Below are 20,488 nucleotides of genomic sequence, written 5' to 3'. Positions count from 1 at the left end.
GGATAGGGTGCAGGGTCAGATTTCCCCAAGGCTGGGTGCAGAAGGACACTAGAAGTCCAGAGGTTCTTTCTTTTCTTTTCTTTTTTTTTTTTTTTTTACTTGCCAAGTACTTGGATGGTGCAAAGATATCAAGTGAATTCAATTCGTATACAGTTGCCTGTGATACTCAGGTGTTCTAAACAAGGTGGTATACTGCTCACCTTGGGAAACTTTATAGAGGCTGGGCTGCACTCTGGCATTGTAAAGGAGAAAAAAAATGACTAAGATCTGATCCCCACCCCCTAGGAACCCACAAGCAGATATGAGCAATTGCAATACAGGACAGAGATCATTGAAGTGGATTCCAACAGCAGGCTAGGTACAGAGAACCGCCAGAATTGTTCTGAGGATATTACAGGGTAGGTCAAGAATCAAGGACAGCTCTGGAAGAAGGAGGTTGGGGTGGAGTGAGGGAACATTCAAAGAAAACCTGGGAATGTTTGGAGGCTTGCATGGGTGTGTGGATCCAATATCAGAGAGTCAGGTCATTGTCAGTGGAACCTGAGCTCTAGAAGGAGCTAAAGAGATTCAAAGATTTTTAAAGACCTATCCAGATGCAAAAGGTAGGGTGACAACTTTTACCACTATTTAGAGAAAGCAAATATCTGTGGGCAAGAACAGCTGGAGAGTAATCTGTATCAACACAAGACAGTAATTTCTCCTGAAATGACTAAAAGGGTCTAACCCAAAAGACTGGGTTGGATTGTGGAGGATGAAGGAATCAATTTCCTGCTATATCTATTTACTAGATCAAAAGTAAGAGGTGCAGAGGCAGAAGATATTTGGATATTGCATATACTTCATATTTAATGTATTTAAAGATGGAACTCATGATCTCTCCCCCAAGTCAGCTATTCTTTTTATAATTTAGGTGGTCTGGAATATTAGGGTGGAGCAAGTTCCCATGGGACAGTAAGGTTGAAGGAGGATTTGGGGACAAGGTAAGAGGTAGAGGAGCCCCAACATGGCTCTACGGATGGACCCTACAAGCACAGCAAAATGTCTAAGATCCAATCTAAACTCAGGTGTGGTTTAGAGAGGTGGGTCAAATCCTAGGGCTGACGGGACAGGCACTGCACCTAGGTCGCAAAATGCTTTCATCTTGGAAAAGAGAAGAATTGGGCTTAACTGTAAACTAGTGGCTGGGGTGCTGTGGGATGAGAGAGATAGGAAGAAGAGGCTGGAGCACCTTGTAGTGCCAGAAAGTAATGAAGTCCTCATAAAATCAAAAGGATGGGGTCATGTCAAAGGGACCCAGGAGCCCACCTGAAAGAGCTCCCAGTGGCCAAAGCTGGAACAATTTGAGCAACGATATAAATAATGTCGTATTGAACTATAACACAAAGTAGAAATTAGGTGTACATGAGTTCATACTGATATAATAACATAATTGAATAAATAAATAAGGAGCCAAATCTCCCTAACACAAGAATTCCAAATAATATATGTAGATATACCCACTCCAGGAAATGGAGCTTAATAGCCCCTCACTCTCTACAACCCCTGTATGGGCAAAAGTAAGAGGCTTGCTTCCAAAGAACAGAGTATTGAAAGAGAAAAGTAGAAGCTTCACATTGGAGAAGTCTGACAAGCACCACCTCAACCGAGTACTGGAAATTAGCGTCACCAATTGATATCATGTACCACCTGATGTGATGTAATGAGAAGGGCACGTCACCTCAGTATTCTTCCCCAAACCTCAGTCTAAGCATAAGGAAAACATTAGAGAAACCCAAATTTAAGGACATTTTACAAAAGAACTGCCTAGTACTCCTCAAAACAATAAAGGTCATAGAAAACAAAGACTGAGAAACCAAACAACAGTTGTTACTGTATAGGACCTACAGTACTCAAAGGAGAAATAAACAAATCCACAATCATAGTGAAAATTTTATACACTTGTCTTAGTAATTGGTGGAACTATATTCAGTATCCTGTAATAAACCATAATGGAAAAGAATATATATGTATAATTGAATCACTTTGCTATACAGCAGAAATTAATACAACATTGTAAATCAACTATACTTCAATAAAATAAATTTTTTTAAAAAAGAGACAAGAAAGAAAACCATCAGGAAAAAAAAAAAAAAAAAGAAAAACTGAGAGACCATCACAAGACCAGGGGAGATGAAGGAGGCATGACAACTAAATACAGGCCCTGGACAAAAAAAGGACGTTAGTGGCAAAACTGGTGAAATTCGAGTGAAGTATGGAGTTTAGTTAATAATGAATGTACCAATGTTGTTCACATAGATTTTTCAAATATAATAAAGTTAAAACATTAGGTGAAACTGGGTGAAGGACATACAGTAACTCACTGTGCTATCTTTGTAACTTTTCTGTAAATCAAAAATTTCCAAGATAAAGTGTTCTTTTCTTTTAAGGTCAAATTTATTGTCATAAAGTTATTCATAATACCTTATTATTTTTTTCCTTGTTGGTTATCTATTTTAAATATAGCAGTGTGTATGTACATTTCAATCCCAAACTCCCAGTCTATCCCTCCCCCCAACCCTTCCGCCTTGGTAACCATAAGTTTATTCTCTAAGTCGGTGAGTCTGTTTCTGTTTTGTAAATAAGTTCATTTGTATCCATTTTTTTTAGATTCCACATATAAGTGATATCATATGACATTTTTCTTTCTCTGTCTGACTTACTTCACTTAGTATGATAGTCTCCAGGTCCATCCATGTTGCTGCAAATGGCATTATTTCATTCTTCTTAATGGCTGAATAATATTCCATTGTATATATGTACCCCACTTCTTTATCCATTCCTTTGTTGATGGACATTTAGGTTGCTTCCATGTCTTGGCTATTGTAAACAGTGCTGTAATGAACATTGAGGTGCATGTATCCTTTCAAACCATGTTTTTCTCTGGATATATGCCTGGGAGTGGGATTGCTGGATCATATGGTAGCTTTCAAATAAAGTTTTTAAAAAAATAAAAATAAAAATTACTATAGTAACAAGTATATGGGAAGAGGTAAGTAGAGTTATAATATCCTAAGGCCCTTGATCTATCCATAAAAAGGATAAAGGTTTTGATTAATTTAAGAATTTGATAGGTTAAATGTGCATATTGCATTTTAAAAAGAATGAACTAAAAATGGGGCTGGTGAATTCTTTCTATAAAGGGATGGACAGGAAATATTTTCGTCTTTGCAGGCCCCCTGTAGTCTTTGTTGTAACTACTCAACTCTACTGTGGTAGCATGAAAGCAGACAGACTGTATAAGATGGGTGTGGCCGTGTTCCAAAAATTCTTCATTTACAAAAATAAGCAGCAAGCTAGATTTGACCCACCTGCCACCGTTTGCCAACCCTGTCACTAAAAGAACAGAAAGAGAGAGTATAACTTCCAGTTAGTAAAGGGGAAAATAGAGAGATTAATTTAAAATACTTAGTTGTCTAAATAAAGACAAGAAGAAAGGGAAAAATATAAAACAGGAAAAAATAGGAAGTACAAAGTAAAAGGGTAGATTTTGGTCTAATTATTTTAGCAATTACGTTAAATGTAAGTGGAATACATGCTCCAGTTAAAATCTATTTATTTTAGATGTGTCACTTACATATAACATATATTTATTTTATTGAAGTACAGTTGTTTTACAATGTTGTGTTAATTTCTGCTGTACAGAAAAGTGATTCAGTTATATAAATTTTTTTTTCATATTCCTTTCCATTATGGTTTATTATAGGATATTAAAAATAGTTCCCTGCACTATACAGTAGGACTTTGTTATTTATCCATTCAATATGTAAGAGTTTGTATCTGCTATTCCCAAACTCCCACACCCTGCCCTCTTGGCAACCACAAGTCTGTTCTCTATATCTGTGAGTCTGTTTCTGTTTTGTAGATTAGTTCATTTGTGTCATATTTTAGATTCCACATATAAGTGATATCATACCAAATAACATATATTTAGATTTTGGTTTATTTTGTATCCAATATTACAACAAAGGGATATAGAATGGTTGAAAGTAAGAGTGGAAAAAGATATACCATGCAAATACCAACCAAAAGAAAACTGCTATAGCAATACTAATATCAGACACAATAAGTTAAGGCAAAAAACATTACTAGAGGTAGAGGGTCAGCATAGTGATAAAAGATTTAATTCACCAGTAATAAATTATGATTTTAAATAACAATTAAAAATATATAAAGCAAGGGGGCTTCCCTGGTGATGCAGTGGATAAGAATCCGCCTGACAATGCAGGGGACACGGGTTCGACCCCTGGTCCGGGAGGATCCCACATGCCACGGAGCAACTAAGCCCGTGTGCCACAACTACTGAGCCTGCGCTCTAGAGCCCGTGAGCCACAACTACTGAGCCTGCATGCCACAACTACTGAAGCCCGCGCTCCTAGAGCCTGTGCTCCGCAACAAGAGAAGCCACCACAATGAGAAGCCCTCGCACCGCAACGAAGAGTAGCCCCCGCTCACCACAGCTAGAGAAAGCCCGCACGCAGCAACAAAGACCCAACACAGCCACACACACACACAAATATATATATATATATATATATATATATATATATATATATATAGCAAAAATCTACAGTACTCAAAGGAGAAATAAACAAATGCACAATCATAGTGGGAAATTTTACACACTTGTCTTAGTAGTTGGTGGAAAAGAGCAGACAAAAGCTTAGGAATAATATAGACTTGAACATCAAGATTAACAGAATTGGGGCTTCCCTGGTGGCGCAGTGGTTGAGAGTCCGCCTGCCGATGCAGGGGACACGGGTTCGTGCCCCGGTCTGGGAAGATCCCACATGCCGCAGAGCGGCTAGGCCCGTGAGCCATGGCCACTGAGCCTGTGCTCCGGAGCCTGTGCTCCGCAAGGGGAGAGGCCACAACAGTGAGAGGCCCGCCTACCGCAAAAAAAAAAAAAAAAAAAAAAAAAAAAAAAAAGATTAACAGAATTGGACTTTCCTGGCGGTCCAGTGTTTAAGACTGTGCACTTCCACTGCATGGGGCACTGGTTCCATCCCTGGTTGGGGAACTGAGATCCTGCACGACTGAAAAAAAGATTAGCAGAATTGACCAAATGGACTTAGACTACCATCACCACCTTCCACCCCGCCACAGGCAGCAGGGGAAGCTCTGAAGAGACACTATTTTTAACACTTGCAGAATACGTCTTATCTTTAAGCACAGATAGAATTTTTTAAATTGACCATAAACGGCGAATAAAGTCTTAAAACTATTTCAAAGGATTGAAATTAAAGTATATATTCTGACCACAATGCAACTTTGGTAGACAACTAGAAAATCTCCTTATGTCTAGAAAATTTTAAATTTCTACTAAATAATCTATGGATCAAAGAAGAAATCATTATGGTAATTAGAAAATAGTTGGAACAGAATGATAACAAAAATTCTATGTATCATAACTTGTGGAATGAAGCTAAAGTAGTAACTAGGAGGAAATTTATATCTTCAAATGCACAATTAGGGGAAAAGGGCTAAAAGCGAAAGATCAAGGCATTCATCTTAAGAAGTTAGAAAAAAAACAGCACAATAAATCCAAAGAAAGTAGAAGTAGTTATATGTCAATATCTCAATAAGCCTGGGGGAGGAGGAAGAAAGTAGAAGTAAGGAAATAATAAAGACAAAAGCATAACTTATTGAAATAGAGTACAAATATACAGAAAGGTTCGTTCTTTGAAGGGATTAATTACAATTGATAAATCTCTAGCAAGACAGATAAAGGAAAAGGAAGAGAGAGAGAGAGGGAGGAAAGGCACAAATAACCAATATCAGAAACACAAAGGAGACAGTAGTACTACCTTTGAATAGCTTTATGTCAATACATTTGAAAATGTAGATTAAATAGAAAACTTGCTAGAAAATACAGCTCTCCTAAGCTGACTCAAAAAAAACAAACAAACCCCGAAACAAAAACAAATTGTCAGTAGTATTATAACCTTCAAATAAGTTCAACCTGTAGTCAAAAATCTTCACTCAAAGAAATCTCCAGGCTTGTATGGCTTTGCTGACGAGTTGTACCAAATGCTGAAGGATCAAATAGTTCCATCTTCTGTAAACTCTTTCGGAGCATTAAAAAAAAAAGAGGAAACATTCTCCAACTCATAAGTCTAGTATAACCTTGATACCAAAAGCCTGAAAAGGACAGAGCAAGAGAGGAAAATTACAGGTTGGCTTCACCCATAAAAATAGGTCACAAAAATCCTAAAAAAAATTAGCAACTGGAATGCAGCAATACATTTAAAGACAAAATGCCCAATTAACTTATGACGGTGTGTTCACACGTTAGTAATTACTAGTGATCAGAGCAATTTAAGTTAAAACCACAATGAAATATCATTACCACATATACCAGGTTGGCTAAAATTAAACAGCCTGACAATACCATGTTGGCATGAAAAAAAAGCAAGAAGAACTGCTATTCACCACTGGTGGAACTATTAATTGACATAACCACTTAGGAAAGACAGTTTGGCACTGTCTACTAAAGTTTGAGTTACACCTACTCTATAACCTAGCAATTCCACTCTTAGATACTTCGATCAGACATTCTCAAATTGTGATTCCTGACCAACAGTCTCAGCATCATCTGGAAACTTCCTAGAAATGCCAAATTCCTGGCCTCGAGTCCAACTTAATCAGCAATCAGTGCCCAGCAACCTGTGTTTTAACAAGCCCTCAACCTGTGTTTTAACAAGCCCTCCAGATGATTCTGATACATGTTAAAGCTTGAAAACCACTGCCATAGAGAAATAGGAATATATGTTCACCAAGACACAAGGACAAGCATGTTTTTAATAGCATTGTTGATAATAGCCAAAGATGAAAACAAGACAAATGTCCAACATCATAATAGATAAATTTACCATGAAACAGTTATATAATGCAATGAACTAATAAAAGTGAATGAATCTCAGCTGTGCAAAATAGCGTGATGACTCTCACACAAAATGGTGAGTCAATATTTGAGACCCCAAAAAGATACATTTTTATATACATATAGAAAAAGGCTCTTGTCGAAGCATATACATGTTTCAAGAGCCCAAAACTGTACCTCCAGCCCTAATCTTCTTTTTAGAACTCCAGGCTGGCATATAACTAGTACCTGCCACATAATATGTGCTCAGAATGACAGGCCTCATTCTTTATAATCTTTATAGTGACTGCAGAGTATTTTATAATACGGACATATCATATTTATTTAACCAGGGCCTTGTTGATGGGCTTTTCAAAAATATTACTTTGGCTGCCCAAATAAACTGAAAATTCTATGAGGTGAGAGATCATGTCTTCTTCTAAGACAGTGCCTGCTATTCAGTAGTTATTTAATTGAATGGATTTTCCAAATTAATTTTCCTATAAGAAAAAATGGCCTGGCCAGTTTTATTTATCTTTGTTACAGCATAAATCAATTCCTTATAAATTTAGTTTTCAGTGAATTAACTCTAGAAAATCCAGTCAATTCTGGGCGTGATGACAAAATAAATCGTCTACACTTGGAAAATATTCTAGACTTGGAGTAGTGTGATCCTCTAAGATCATTTAATTTCCCTACGTGATATCTCTTCTCTGTCTCAATGCAACAGCAGCTAGGAAATGTGTCAAGCATTGGAGTTAGGAAACCATCTATCATACATTTTCCGAGAGTACCTACTTAAAGTACCTACTTAAAGCTTTCTTAAGTGTTCTTGACCCTGTATTCTAATGTGTGATTTGGAACATATGACACCATACCTGGACTTCTAGGGAGTGACTGGCTCCAGAGAAGATGCTTATAGGGCAAAACAGGCCACTTGGAAAGCCTGCTCCTTTGAAACCTCGCCTCCATACTCTCTGGTTTATAACAAGTGATTCTTCTTCAATCCTAGAAGAATCGTAAAGGAGCTTCCTTGAGCATTGGCTGTCAGAGCAGGGCACAAGGGCAGCTGCAGGAAAGGGCAGCAGGTGTATGGCTCAGAGAAGAGACTTAAGCAGCAAACACATTGGCTGGACCCTTGGAATGCCCACTGTGATGTCATATAGAGTCATGAGGGGTAAAATTGTTTGGCTGAGAGGGGCAAAACTGTTTGGCTGAGAGAGGCATGGTTGAGTAATTGCTCTGCTTTGGAGGCTAACCATCTCACTGCCACAATGTGTCGGCCTTCTACTATTATTTGGTTTCCTCGTCTGGGGGCTTTGGGTGAGCTTTTCTGGGAAGCAGAGTAGGAAGCAGGTGGCAGCCAAGACGCACTCAGAGGTATGTGATGCAACACTCTCTTGAAACCCACTGCTCCCTGTCCCTGCCCCTGTCCCTGGAGACATAGAAACTCCTAATCTTGGGAGGAATCGATGGTGGGAAGAGGGGAGCTGAGGTAGTGCCTATGGATGTCATCCTGCAAGTCACTCTCAGTCCTTTTCCCTTCAGTACATTTCAACAAACCTTGAGCACCTATTATATATGGCAGCATACTAGACACTGAAGGATAAAACACCACCTCCACCTTTTCGAGGTATGGTGGGGGAGAAAGTCCGACATATATACATATATACATATATATATATATATACACACACACACATACATATATATATATATATATATATATATATATAACCCAAGACATATATATATGTGTGTGTATATATGTGTGTGTGTGTGTGTGTGTGTGTATATATATATCCCAAGGAAAGAGAAAGGGATGAGTTAATAGAGGTGTAAATGTTGCTGAAGAGATGGGAGGTAAAGAGTATTCTAGGATCTGTAAAATGCCTTTGCAGGGAGCTTAGGTTTGAGCTGTGCTTCAGAGGAAGGGTAGGATTTTGAAGGTGGATAGGATGGGCAGAGGAGAGTAGTGGAAGGCTTTCTGGACAGAAGGAATTGATCGGGGGAAAGCATGGGAAGCAGAAGAGCGTTGGATGTGTTCAAGGAGAGGTGAAGACACCTATCAGGAATGGAGGGTACAAGTGTAGGGAACCGGTTGGGGAAAAGTGAGAGAAAATGTCGCAAAGTGGTTAGAGGTCCCATTGCAGAGGGCTTCAAATGCCAGACTGAATACTTTGTGTAAATATTATTCTGTCTGCAATTGAAAGGCATCAAAGATTTTAAAGCCAGGTGAAAATGTGCTTAGATCTGGGCTTTAGAGCACAGAATTTAAACTTTAAAAAGTTTAAACTCTAAACTTTTTTTTCTCAAACATACCACTTGGGAGTCTAATTAAAAAACAGATTCTGATTCAGTAGCAGATTCGGAAGCAGTAGAAGTCTGATTCTAATTCAGGAAGGGATTGAGATTTTGCAATTCTAATGAGCTCCCAGGTGATCCTATTGCTATTGAACTGAGCACCATACTTTATTTTGACTTTTTTTTTTTTTTTTTGGCTGTGTCATTTGGGTTGCAGGATCTTGGTTCCCCAACCAGGGATTGAACCTGGGGCCATGACAGTGAAAGCACCAAGTCCTAACCACTGTACCACCAGGGAAGTCCCAGGCACCATGCTTTGAATGTGAGGCTTTAAATAACTCCAGTGAGTGCATATGGTGGTTGTCTGGTGTAGCTCATCCAATAGGAGGCTACTTTAAAGACTTAGTGGGAAGGAGGGGGAAGGAAGTGAAAGAATCAGAGCAGTAAGATGGAAAAGAGGACATTGATTCATTCCCCCGGTGTTTATCACCCACTGCCACCACCATGTACAAGGCACTCCTCTGGGCACTATGGATGCAGCAGTAAATGAAGGGACAAAAATCTCTGCCCTCAGGGCTGTGAGAGAGGAGGAGGGTCCTGAGGTGAAAGTTTGGCTATAGGAAGTGAGGCAGAAAGAGAGTAAAGGGATTGAGTCTTTTTTTTCCTGATTGGGCCTCAAATATAAAGAGTTAATTATAAACTTTATCATCATTTTCCTATGAGGACTATATTCATCTTTGTATCCCCTATGCCTGGTATCCTGCCTGGCATATGGTAAGTGCTCCACAGGTGTTTGTGAAATGAAAGGATGACTTCTCAGTTTTAACCCTGAATGATTGAAGAGATGGCATTTTAGGCAACATAAGAAACACCTGACAGAAGTTGTGAGCGTAGCAGGAGGCGGAAAATGTATGTGGACATATTCGTCAAGCAGCTCAAATTAATAGTCTAGACATGTGCTGTCCAATCTAGTATCCACTGGCCATATGTGGCCTTTTACATCTAAATTAATCAAAACTAAATAAAATTTAAAATTCCTTAATTACACTACCTACATTTCAAGTGTTCAGATATGATGATTTCCATCATCATAGAAGATTCTATTGGGTAGCACTAACCTAGACTCTAGATCTTGGAAATAGATAGTGGTTATCCATCCATTTGGCAACAAAATCCTTTTAAAAATTTCCTCAGAAACATCTCTCAAATGTAGCAATCCAGATTCAGGGTCATTGTCTTAACTAAGACTCCTCTTGAACTATTTTCAGTCGCTAAGTGGTCTCCTACAAACGTTTTCCAGCCTAGAGCATAGACTCTGGCTCTACAAAACAAAATTATAGGGCTTTTGTGGTGGTGCAGTGGTTAATAATCTGCCTGCCAATGCAGGGGACACGGGTTCGAGCCCTGGTCTGGGAAGATCCCACATGCCGCGGAGCAAGTAAGCCCGTGTGCCACGACTACTGAGCCTGCGCTCCAGAGCCCACGAGCCACAACTACTGAAGCCCGCACGCCTACAGCCTGTGCTCCGCAACAAGAGAAGCCACCGCAATGGGAAGCCCGCGCACCGCAACATAGACCCCGCTCGCTGCAACTAGAGAAAGCCCACATGCAGCAGCGAAGACCCAACGCAGCCAAAAATATAATAAATAAATAAATAAATAACGTTAGAAAAATAAACAAACAAAATACAGTACACACAAAACCTCCCAAAGCTGATTGTGTCACTTTGCTAAAAGTAACTAAAGAAAAAGAAACTAACGAAAATCTCTCAGCGTCCCACTGCCTGCAGCAGCATTTCTCATCTTTTTTTTTTTTGGCTGCTTTGGGTCTTTGTTGCTGCGTGCGGGCTTTTCTCTAGTTGCGGCGAGCAGGGGCTACTCTTTGTTGCAGTTGCGCGGGCTTCTCATTGTGGTGGCTTCTCCTGCCACGGAGCTCGGGCTCTAGGCATGCGGGCTTCAGTAGTTGTGGCACGTGGGCTCAGTAGTTGTGGCTTACGGACTCCAGAGCGCAGGCTCAGTAGTTGTGTGCGCACCGGCTTAGCTGCTCTGTGGCACGTGGGATCTTCCCAGACCAGGGCTCGAACCCGTGTCCCCTGCATTGGCAGGCGGATTCTTAACCACTGCGCCACCAGGGAAGCCCCACACTTATATTTCTGTTACAGCATTTACCACATGGTATTGTAATTTATCTGTTTAGACATCTATTTTCCCTGCTAGTGTAAGTTCCTAGAACACAGGGATCATATTTATCTCTACAGTTCCAGCACCCTACACAATACTGAGAACTTAGTAAGTACTCAATAAATGATTCATGAATAAATGAATGACATAACTGTTGCTGTGGTTGTGGATGCCAACAGTATCAATATTTATGTCTATGAGATGAAGTGCACTGTCAGTAAAATCTCTAACCTAGAGTATTACCTGATTTTCTTTTTTCTTTTTTTTCCTTTCTAGACTTCAAAGCAGCATAAATTGAAAAAGATCCAGAAATTTGCAGGTCAGAAAGATCCTATTCTTCAGTTCAAGGCTAATGACAAATCAACTGTGGGGTCTGTTTTAAGATGCTAACCTTTAATAGCAGGTGAAAGGAAGAAGGTTGAAACGACTATGTAAATGAAAGAAATAGTCCTACTCTTTCTAGCATCTCCACTTCCAAAGAAATGTAAATGGCTCCATAATTCTTTCCATGCTTCCTCTCATCCTTTCCTAATCTCTTTTTGTGCAAAGCTCAAAGTATCAGGAAAGAAACATGGTGAGACTGAAGAACAAAGAAGGGGTAACTACCAAGAGTTTGGTGCGGGAAGTTTTGGTACCTTTTTTCTCTAGCATAGACACTGGATAATACATATCTTTTCCTCCAAAGATATGTATTCCTCTGTTTACCCCACTCCATCTCCCTATCATGATTATTCCTGCTCTTTCCAATGGCTTACATCTACTACATGTTGAAGACAGCATCCTACAGCTTAAAAAAAACAAAACAAACAAAATGAGAGCTAGGTTAAATCTGAGCTCCACCACTAATTAGCTTTATGATCTTAGGCATGGCTTTGTCTTTGTTTCCTTATTTGAAAAATGAAGGGGTTGAACTAAGGTGATGTCAATAGTCATAATGCTAATAGATTCTTTACCTCTACTCCCAGATCCACGGTGGGAAGAAAATCTCAGGATGGGTTGCATTGAAGCTAACCTGACATGGTGAGTAAAGTCGATCTTCACTGTGTCTGTTCTTTCTCTCTTCAGCCTACCCTACTGATAAATTCTATAAAAGTTAGGAGTAAGATACCTGGGACTCTGTTTTACTTCCCTCACTATGATAGTTGTCTCCTTTCTAAGTCTCTCTTCTTATTGTTTTCCTTACCAGTACTTTAATATCACTTCAATTACACTGACATACTCTGTTGCATCCAGCTTTTCAGGACTCCCTACGGGGTGGTCCCAGGAGTGTGTATGCTGCTCAGTGGAGAGGTGTCTTCAACAGACTGCCCAACACCTGGAAAGTGCAAGGTCAAGTAGTTTCTGGGTTGGGGTTGAAGGTGGCAGAACTTTTAAGAGGGAGGAAGGAAGAGAGTGAAGGAGGGAGGGAGGGAGAAGGAGAGGGAGAAGAAAGATGGTTAGTTAATTAGTTTTGGTAGTGGGGGAAGTTCTGGGTTCGAACAAAGTTTAAGAACCACTGGTCTGTGAATCATTTCTGATTGGAATGGGGACAAATGCCTCCCTTTGTCCTGGTGGAGGATTTCTTTCCATAAATAAGTAATTGATGTTGGGGAAAGCAACCTTTTTTGTTTGTTTGTTTTCCCTTAGTCCACATTATTTTGCATTTGAAATGGCCATTATCTTTCCCTTTTCCTACTTTTCCTGTTTCAAAACAAATAGAAACTTTTCTCTTTATTTCTTAGAGCAAGGCTTATGGAATTGGATTTGCCTGAACCACAGGATATGAGTTCTTCCTCCACCTCCTCTGTTTCTGTGGCTCAGGGGCCTGTTCTACCCTGTTGTGACTGTAAGAAGGCAAAACATTCTTCTGACAGTAGCATCTCCTCTGGATCATCCTACGACTCCAGCCTGTCCCAACCTCCTGCATTTTCTGAAGGAAGAACTTGGCAACTCCGGAGCCACAGTTTACCTATTTTACCCCAAAATCAACCTCCTGTGTTCAGGAACCAAGGCACATCCCTGCCTTCTTTTAGGCTCTCAGAGCTTGGGAAATCAAAACTTGTTCAGAATTTGGCAGCTCTTTCATCCTTAAGACCTCAAAGCACTTTTATCAACTCTCTTTTTGAATCCCCAAATCTCCACAAACAAGAAGAGAAAACAAAGGATGAGAGAAGGAGCAAGAGTCATTTGACATCAGATCATAGGCCAAATGCTATTTTCAAAGAGAGACCACTATTGTCAGGGTCAGCTCCAATCCAGCTCTCTCCTTTGGCTAGGCGGGAGTTAGAGGGACATATGGCTTGGAAGGTTTATACTTTGCGGGAACAAACAGTGCCTCTGCCTGTGAGGGAATCATGGGCAATGCTGAATTATTTAACTGAGGTACAAGGAGGAGTCCCTGAACCAGAGAAACCCCAGATCCACTTATCTATGCCCACTCATCAAAGCACTGAGCAGAATATCAACAATGAATCTCCAGACCTTCCATCATTTCAGCTCCACGTGAACGTTGGAGTGGAATCTGGATTAAACGGAACAGAAACAAAAATTTCACAGACTCTTATCCCAGGTAAGCCGTCACAGCCTGGGGATGGCCCCCAAATCCTTGGATCCAGGCCCTTAATGACATCAATGGGCACTCCACCTCCTAAAAGTTTAGGAGTTGACATAACTCAAGAGGAAACGACTTTACTGCAGAAGGACCCAAAACGTGTGTTCGAGCTTAGTGTAGAGCAGAGGGTCATAGATCTTCCAGAAAAAAGGATACAGCAGCATAAGACCCAAGTGACTAATGTGGAGCTGACCCCACAGCTACCATATCAAGTCAGAGATAGCATAAAGGTTACTCCACTGGCATTACTTCAAGTCATGGATTCAATGGGGATAATTCCAGAATCACATTCAGAAGAGACAGAATCTGTGGGTTTGTTACCACAGCCACCAAATGAAGTCGTGAAACCAATGGAAGCCACGGAAACAGTGAGTGTAAGCCAAAACCCATCATATCAAGTCATTAAATCTGTGGAGGTAACCCCAAGATCTCAGCAGCAAGTTATGGAATCAAGGGAGATGACCTCAAGACAGCAGAATCAAGCCATAGGCAATGTGAAGGTAACTCCTAAAGCATTGCTTCAAGTCATGGATTCTATGGGGCTGATTAAAAAATCACATCCACCTATCATACAGTCAATGGGAATGACCCCAAGGATGCACTGTCAAGTCATGGAGTCAGTGAAAAGGACCACACTGTTGGACCATCAAGTCATACAACCAGGAAAGATGAGTCCAAGGCTACGACATGCAGTCATGGAAACTGTGGAAATGACCCCAGGGCCACAGCATAAAGTTATGGAATCAGTGGACATAACATCAAGGCCACAAAGTCAAGTCATAGAACCACTGAAGATTACTCCAGGGCCAATATGTCAAAATACAAAATCACCTGAAATGATCGCCAGGCCATTGCCTCCAGTGATGGATTACCTGGAAGTAACTCCAGTGACACTATTACAAGCTATGGATTTCATGGGGATAATTCCACCAACACAGTCACATGTTATAGAATCTGGGGGTTTGACTCCAAACACACAGTCTCAAATTGCAAATTTGACCCCAAGGGCAACTCAATCAGATGGTTTGACTTCTTCTAGCTCTCCTACAACTATTGGTCCATGTGGAGTGGTAGAATCTGTGGGCTTACCTCCAAAGCTACCACCTAAAATCATGGAATTGGTAGGATTGATTCCAATGCCATCACAACAATCCATACATTCTCTAAAGGTAACTCCAACAGCACTGGGGTCACCCATGGGAATGATCACAGCACCACCGTCACAAGTTGTAGAAACTCAGGATTTGACCCCAAGGCTAATATCTCAAGCCAAGGAGTCTCTGGAGTCAACTCCTGAGTCATGCATTCAAGTGCTAGACTCTGAGGGGGTGACTCCACAACCACATCATCAAAGCACAGAATCTATGGCATTAACCCCAGGGCCACCTCATCAAGTCATGGAGTCTTCAAGGTTGACCCCAAGGCATCAAATTCTGGAGTATTCAGAGATGAGTCCAAGGCAAAGCCATCACGTCACAGAAACTATGGGTTTGACATCTGACACCTGGCTACAAATGGAGAAATCTGTAGAGGTGACACAGTCACACCATCAAGTGATGGAATCTTTAGGGACAATCCCAAGGTCACTGGGTCAAGGTACAGAAGCTATAGGAATGAGCCAAAAGCCACTGCCTCAAGTCACAGAATCTACAGAAATGCTACAAGAAATGCTACAAGATTCATCACTGCTTCAAGATGTGAAGTATATGGGGATAAAGCCAATGCCACAATTTAATGTTACGGGTTCTATGAAGTTATCCCCAGGATTGCAAAATTTGAAATCTGGGAAACTAATCTTGGGACCAGAGTTGCAAAATACAAAATCTATAGACATAACTACAGGTTCAATTCCACAAATGGTAAAATATGGACAGCTGATCCCAACTGTGAACTCTATAGAATTGGCCCCAGAACTACAGCTGCAGAATATAAAACCTGATGAGCTGGCCTCCATACCACAGCTGCAAAGTGAGAAATCTGTGCAGTCAGCCCCAGGGTCTCAGCTTCATGGTGTGAAATCTATCCAATTGACCCTGGGAACACAACAACAAAATGAAAAATCTGCTGAGTTAGTCCCAGCACCACAGTTGCAAAGTAGGGAAGCTATAGATTTGGCCCCCAGTTCACAGTTGCAAGGTATGGAATATGTTCATTTGGTCCTACCATCAGAGTTTCCAGGTATAAAAACCGTGGAGTTGAATCTAAGACCAGTACAAGAAGATACGAAATCTGTGGAGTTTGCCCCAAAGCCATGGTTACAAGATAGAAGATCCGAGGAGACAGCTCCAGTATCATTGCTTGAAAATGTGAAAACTCCTCAAATGGTAGAAAGTAGGAGGTTGATTGCTGAGACACAGGTAGAAGATATGAAATATGAGGAACTGATCCCAGGAGCACACATTCAAGCAGTAAAATCTGTAGAGTTGAACCTCAAGCCGAATCAAGTCACAGAACCTGAAGGATTGACCCCATGGCACCAAGCTTCAGAATCTTTAAGGATGATCTCAGAGCCAGGATATCCAGAAACAGAAGCGAAGTTTACCTCTGACACTTGTCACCATGCAAAAGAATCTAGGGGGTTGATAAAATCATCTTTCAGAAATACCCCAGGGCCACTGAGCCAAGCTTCAGAATTTATGCAGACGAACTCAATGTCATTCCAAGGTACTCTTGAGCCAATGTTCCAAAGTGTAAAAGCCATGGGAGATACTCCAGTGTCACAGCACACAATACAAGAATCTTTAGAGTTGGTACCAGGATCAGAGATGCAAGGTATGAAATCAAAGATGTTGACCCCAAAGTCCCAAGGTATGAAGTTTGTTCATCTGAATTCAGAAGTTATGAACTATGAGGAGTTGATCTTGAAACTACAATTTCAAAATGTGAAATCTGTTCCATTGACCTCAGAACCACAGTCCAAAAGTATAAAACCCGAGGAGTTGACTCTAGGGCCATTAATGCATGATAATAATTATGTGGATTTACACGTGCCACTGGAAGAATCTAGTAGGTTAATTCCTGAGACACAGTTACAGCATGTTGAATCAAGGAAAGTGACCGTGGAACCACATTTACAAGGATTGAAATCTGTGGGTCTAACTTCCAGACCAAGGCATCAAGACACAGAGCCTGCAGAGTTAGCTGCTGAGATCTGCCCACAAGAGGAAGAATCTGTGAAACTGATCCCACAGCTAGTCTTGAAAACTGCTGGGGTGATGCCTAGGCCACATTTTCAAAAATTTTCAGAGATGACTCTAGGTCAAGGCTATCAAGATACAGAAACTGTGAGGCTGACTTCTGAGGCTTTGCCCCAAGTAGCATTGACACAAAACCCAACAGGTCAAGTTAGAGAATCTACAGGAATGACTCCTCTAAGGCCACATCTTCAAGTTACAGAGTCATCAGAGATACCCTTGAACCTAGGGCCAAGGCGGCAAGATGTCAAATTTTCTGAATTGACTTCAGGGCCAAACCTTCAAGGTGTCAAATCTGGGGAGCAAACCCCAGGACCACTGTTTCATAGCGTGACTTCTGTGGAGACAACTCTAGAGTTAGGGCTGCAGGCTGTGAAGTCTATAGGGATAAAAACAGGGCCTCCTCAAGTCATGGAATCTGAGGATTTGAATCTAGGACAGGTGTGTCAGAATAAGGACTCTGAGGAGAGATCATCAGGAGAAGGGTTACGAATAGGGAATTATTTCTCTAGCTTTCTATACAACTCTTCAGACTCACTCATCTCAAGCTCTGTCAGAACATCTGAATTAGGTCTTTGGGATTCTGAGATGCCAGAAGTATCAAGAGCGTTGGATATAAAAAACCTTGGGACAGATATTTTGCAGCCTGAGGAGTCTTTTATAGACACTGCTATAATACAATCTCCAACCCTTCCCTTATCCCGTCATAACCAACCCTCTGATGAGACAGCTAACACTGTACAAAACCCAAATTCTGAGATCCCAGGAGTGGATGTCATATCTAACGAAAGGATTAAGAGGAAACAGGTGGAGGAGTCAGGGAGCTCACTCCGGAGCCTTTCCCACCATCCACCACAAAACTGGAGATCACTATCTAGGATCTTCCAGGCAGGATCAGGGGCTCGAAGAGGCCTTACCTGGCCTGTCCTGGGCAGGCGACGGAACGTCTGGGAGAGTCGTTCCTGGAGGCAGCGACTACCTCGAAAATACCTCTCCAGTATGCTAACGCTGGGGAATGTCTTGGGGACCAGCATGGAAAGGAAGCTTTATTCTCAAACTGCAGATACCTGTCAATCTATTCAGACTTTATTTGGGGTTCCAGTTGAATTGGTGGAATTTTCCCAGAGTCTGCTTGAGAAGGCTCAAGGTACTATTTCTCAGCCTTCAGTGGTCAAAAACTACATTCAGAGACATACTTCATGCCATGGTCATGAGAAAAGAACGGCCTTAAGGATGTGGACACGTGGCTCCATGTCCTCCATAATACAGCACTACTCTGGCACTAGAGTGAGAATCAAGAAAACAAACTCAAAGCCCTGTGATATATCCCAGGAAGTCATTCAGCACATGCCTGCTTCATGTACAGGGAGTCAGCTTCCTGCCCCAGCAAAGTCAGAGTCTTCCTTCAACGTATTTTTTGCTAGGAGAGATTCTGTTCCAGTGGAAGAGAGTGAGAACTCACAGAGTGACTCACAGACAAGGAGTTTTGAGTCCCAACACTCCCTCAAGCCAAGTTTTCTTCCCCAGGCCAAGTCTGACTCCTCAGAACAGTTCCAGCTTCTACAAGATCTGCAGCTAAAAATAGCAGCAAAACTGTTAAGGAGTCAAATACCCCCCAACGTACCTCCACCTTTAGCTTCAGGTCTGGTTCTAAAATACCCTATCTGCCTGCAGTGTGGCCGATGTTCAGGATTTAGTTGCTGTCATAAATTACAGTCCACTTTTGGGACTTACCTTCTTATCTATCCACAGCTTCACCTTGTAAGCACTCCTGAAGGCCATGGAGAGATCAGGTTGCACCTTGGCTTTAGGTTGCAAACTGGGAAAAGACCCCAAGTCCCAAAGTATCATAGAAGAGGTAGACCCATCACACCAAGGAGCCTTAGATCAACATCACTAAGGAAAGCTAAAGGCTATACTCAAGCTTCCAAGAGTTCTACGTCTACAATAGATTTCCAGTCTGGGTCTTCCCAGTGTCCTGCTCCTATACGAGTCCACATCAGGCAAAGGCGAGGTGGCAGCCCTGGCCTAGTAGAAAGGACAGAAATTAGAGAGCCTGGACACTATGAATTCACTGAAGTTCGCTCTCTATCAGAGAGTGACTCTGAAAGCAATCAGGATGAAAAGTGGGCTAAAGTGAGAACAAAAAAGACCCATGATTCAAAACATCCAATGAAAAGAATCCCCAGGGAAGTCAGAACACAAAACACAAAGTTCTACACAAATTGTACAGCCATAATACAGAGGTCCTCTAAGGAATTACCAGGCCAGTTAAGAAGGAAGAGGAGTGAAGCGTCTCAGACAACTACCGCCTCTTTAAAAAGACAACCTAAGAAATCCTCCCAACCAAAATTCATTCAACTCCTTTTTCGGGGCCTAAAGCAGGCATTCCAAACAGCACACAGAATTATGGCTTTGGTGGGGCAGAAGCCTGAGGACAGGACAAGGCTAGACCATTTCTGGTCAAGCAAAAACTACCCTCCAAAACAAAAAGCCAGAGACTATTGCTTATCAAGAGACATCAAAAGACACAGGATGCCGACTCTCAAGCTAAGGCCAACAGACGCATCCATTAAGGAGGAGAGCACATTGTGGGGAGAAACAGACCAATTCAGACGAGCTCAACAACCAACAGGAAATAGCTCTTTCCAACCCAGACCTATACAACTGCCCAAGCCCATAGTTTCCCAAATTAGTACCACTCTCACAAACACCTCAAGCAGCCAGTCTTTGGGTCCTGTTCAAAATGAGAGTAATAGCAGAGCTAAGAAAAACTTTAACAGAAATGAAGTCTCTAGCCAGGAGTCCAAGAACTCCAAACCAGGAACCAGAGTTCATGCTGGAGGGAGACTCTTACATGGTTCCCGCATGAAGAGAACCTCACACAGTCACCTTAAAGAAAAATCCACACACAAGGAACGAAACCACCACAGCTTCTGTAGGGAAAGAACCCCATGGAATTCTTCTGGAAGGAGCCAATATAGTTCCTCTGAGAGGAGCCACCACAGGGCCTCTGAGAAGGGCCACCGAAGTGCCTCTGAGAGGAGCCATCGCAGTCCCTCTGAGAGGAGAGGACACAGGGCTTCTGAGAGAAGACGGTACAGGCCCTCTGAAAGGGGCAGACACAGTCATTCTGAAAGGAGTGGACACAGTCCGTCTGAGAGGAGCACAGACCCCCTCTGAGAGTCTCTCCTTGAAGGGATCAAGGAGAGACTCAAGCACAGCTCACCTAGGGAGAGGCCCAGATATAGTTTGGGTAAAGATTTCAGGAGCAACTCAAACATGTCTCCTAGAGACCACACCAAAAAACCCCAAAGGAGGG

General features: G+C 41.6%; 1 protein-coding gene across 1 annotated transcript; it reads left to right on the top strand.

Moving 5' to 3' along the window:
• Positions 1 to 593: 593 nt before the first annotated feature.
• Positions 594 to 20,349, top strand: SPATA31H1 (SPATA31 subfamily H member 1; the record flags this gene model as incomplete). Its single annotated transcript, XM_079720721.1, has 4 exons — positions 594 to 602; positions 8,243 to 8,278; positions 11,659 to 11,753; positions 13,104 to 20,349. 4 exons carry the CDS (start codon positions 594 to 596, stop codon positions 20,347 to 20,349), a joined length of 7,386 nt encoding a protein of 2,461 aa, XP_079576847.1.
• Positions 20,350 to 20,488: the final 139 nt, after the last annotated feature.

Source organism: Hyperoodon ampullatus, assembly GCF_949752795.1.
Source record: "Hyperoodon ampullatus genome assembly, chromosome: 15".
Classification (NCBI taxonomy): domain Eukaryota; kingdom Metazoa; phylum Chordata; class Mammalia; order Artiodactyla; family Ziphiidae; genus Hyperoodon; species Hyperoodon ampullatus.
This window is presented reverse-complemented; position numbering and strand designations above follow the sequence as displayed.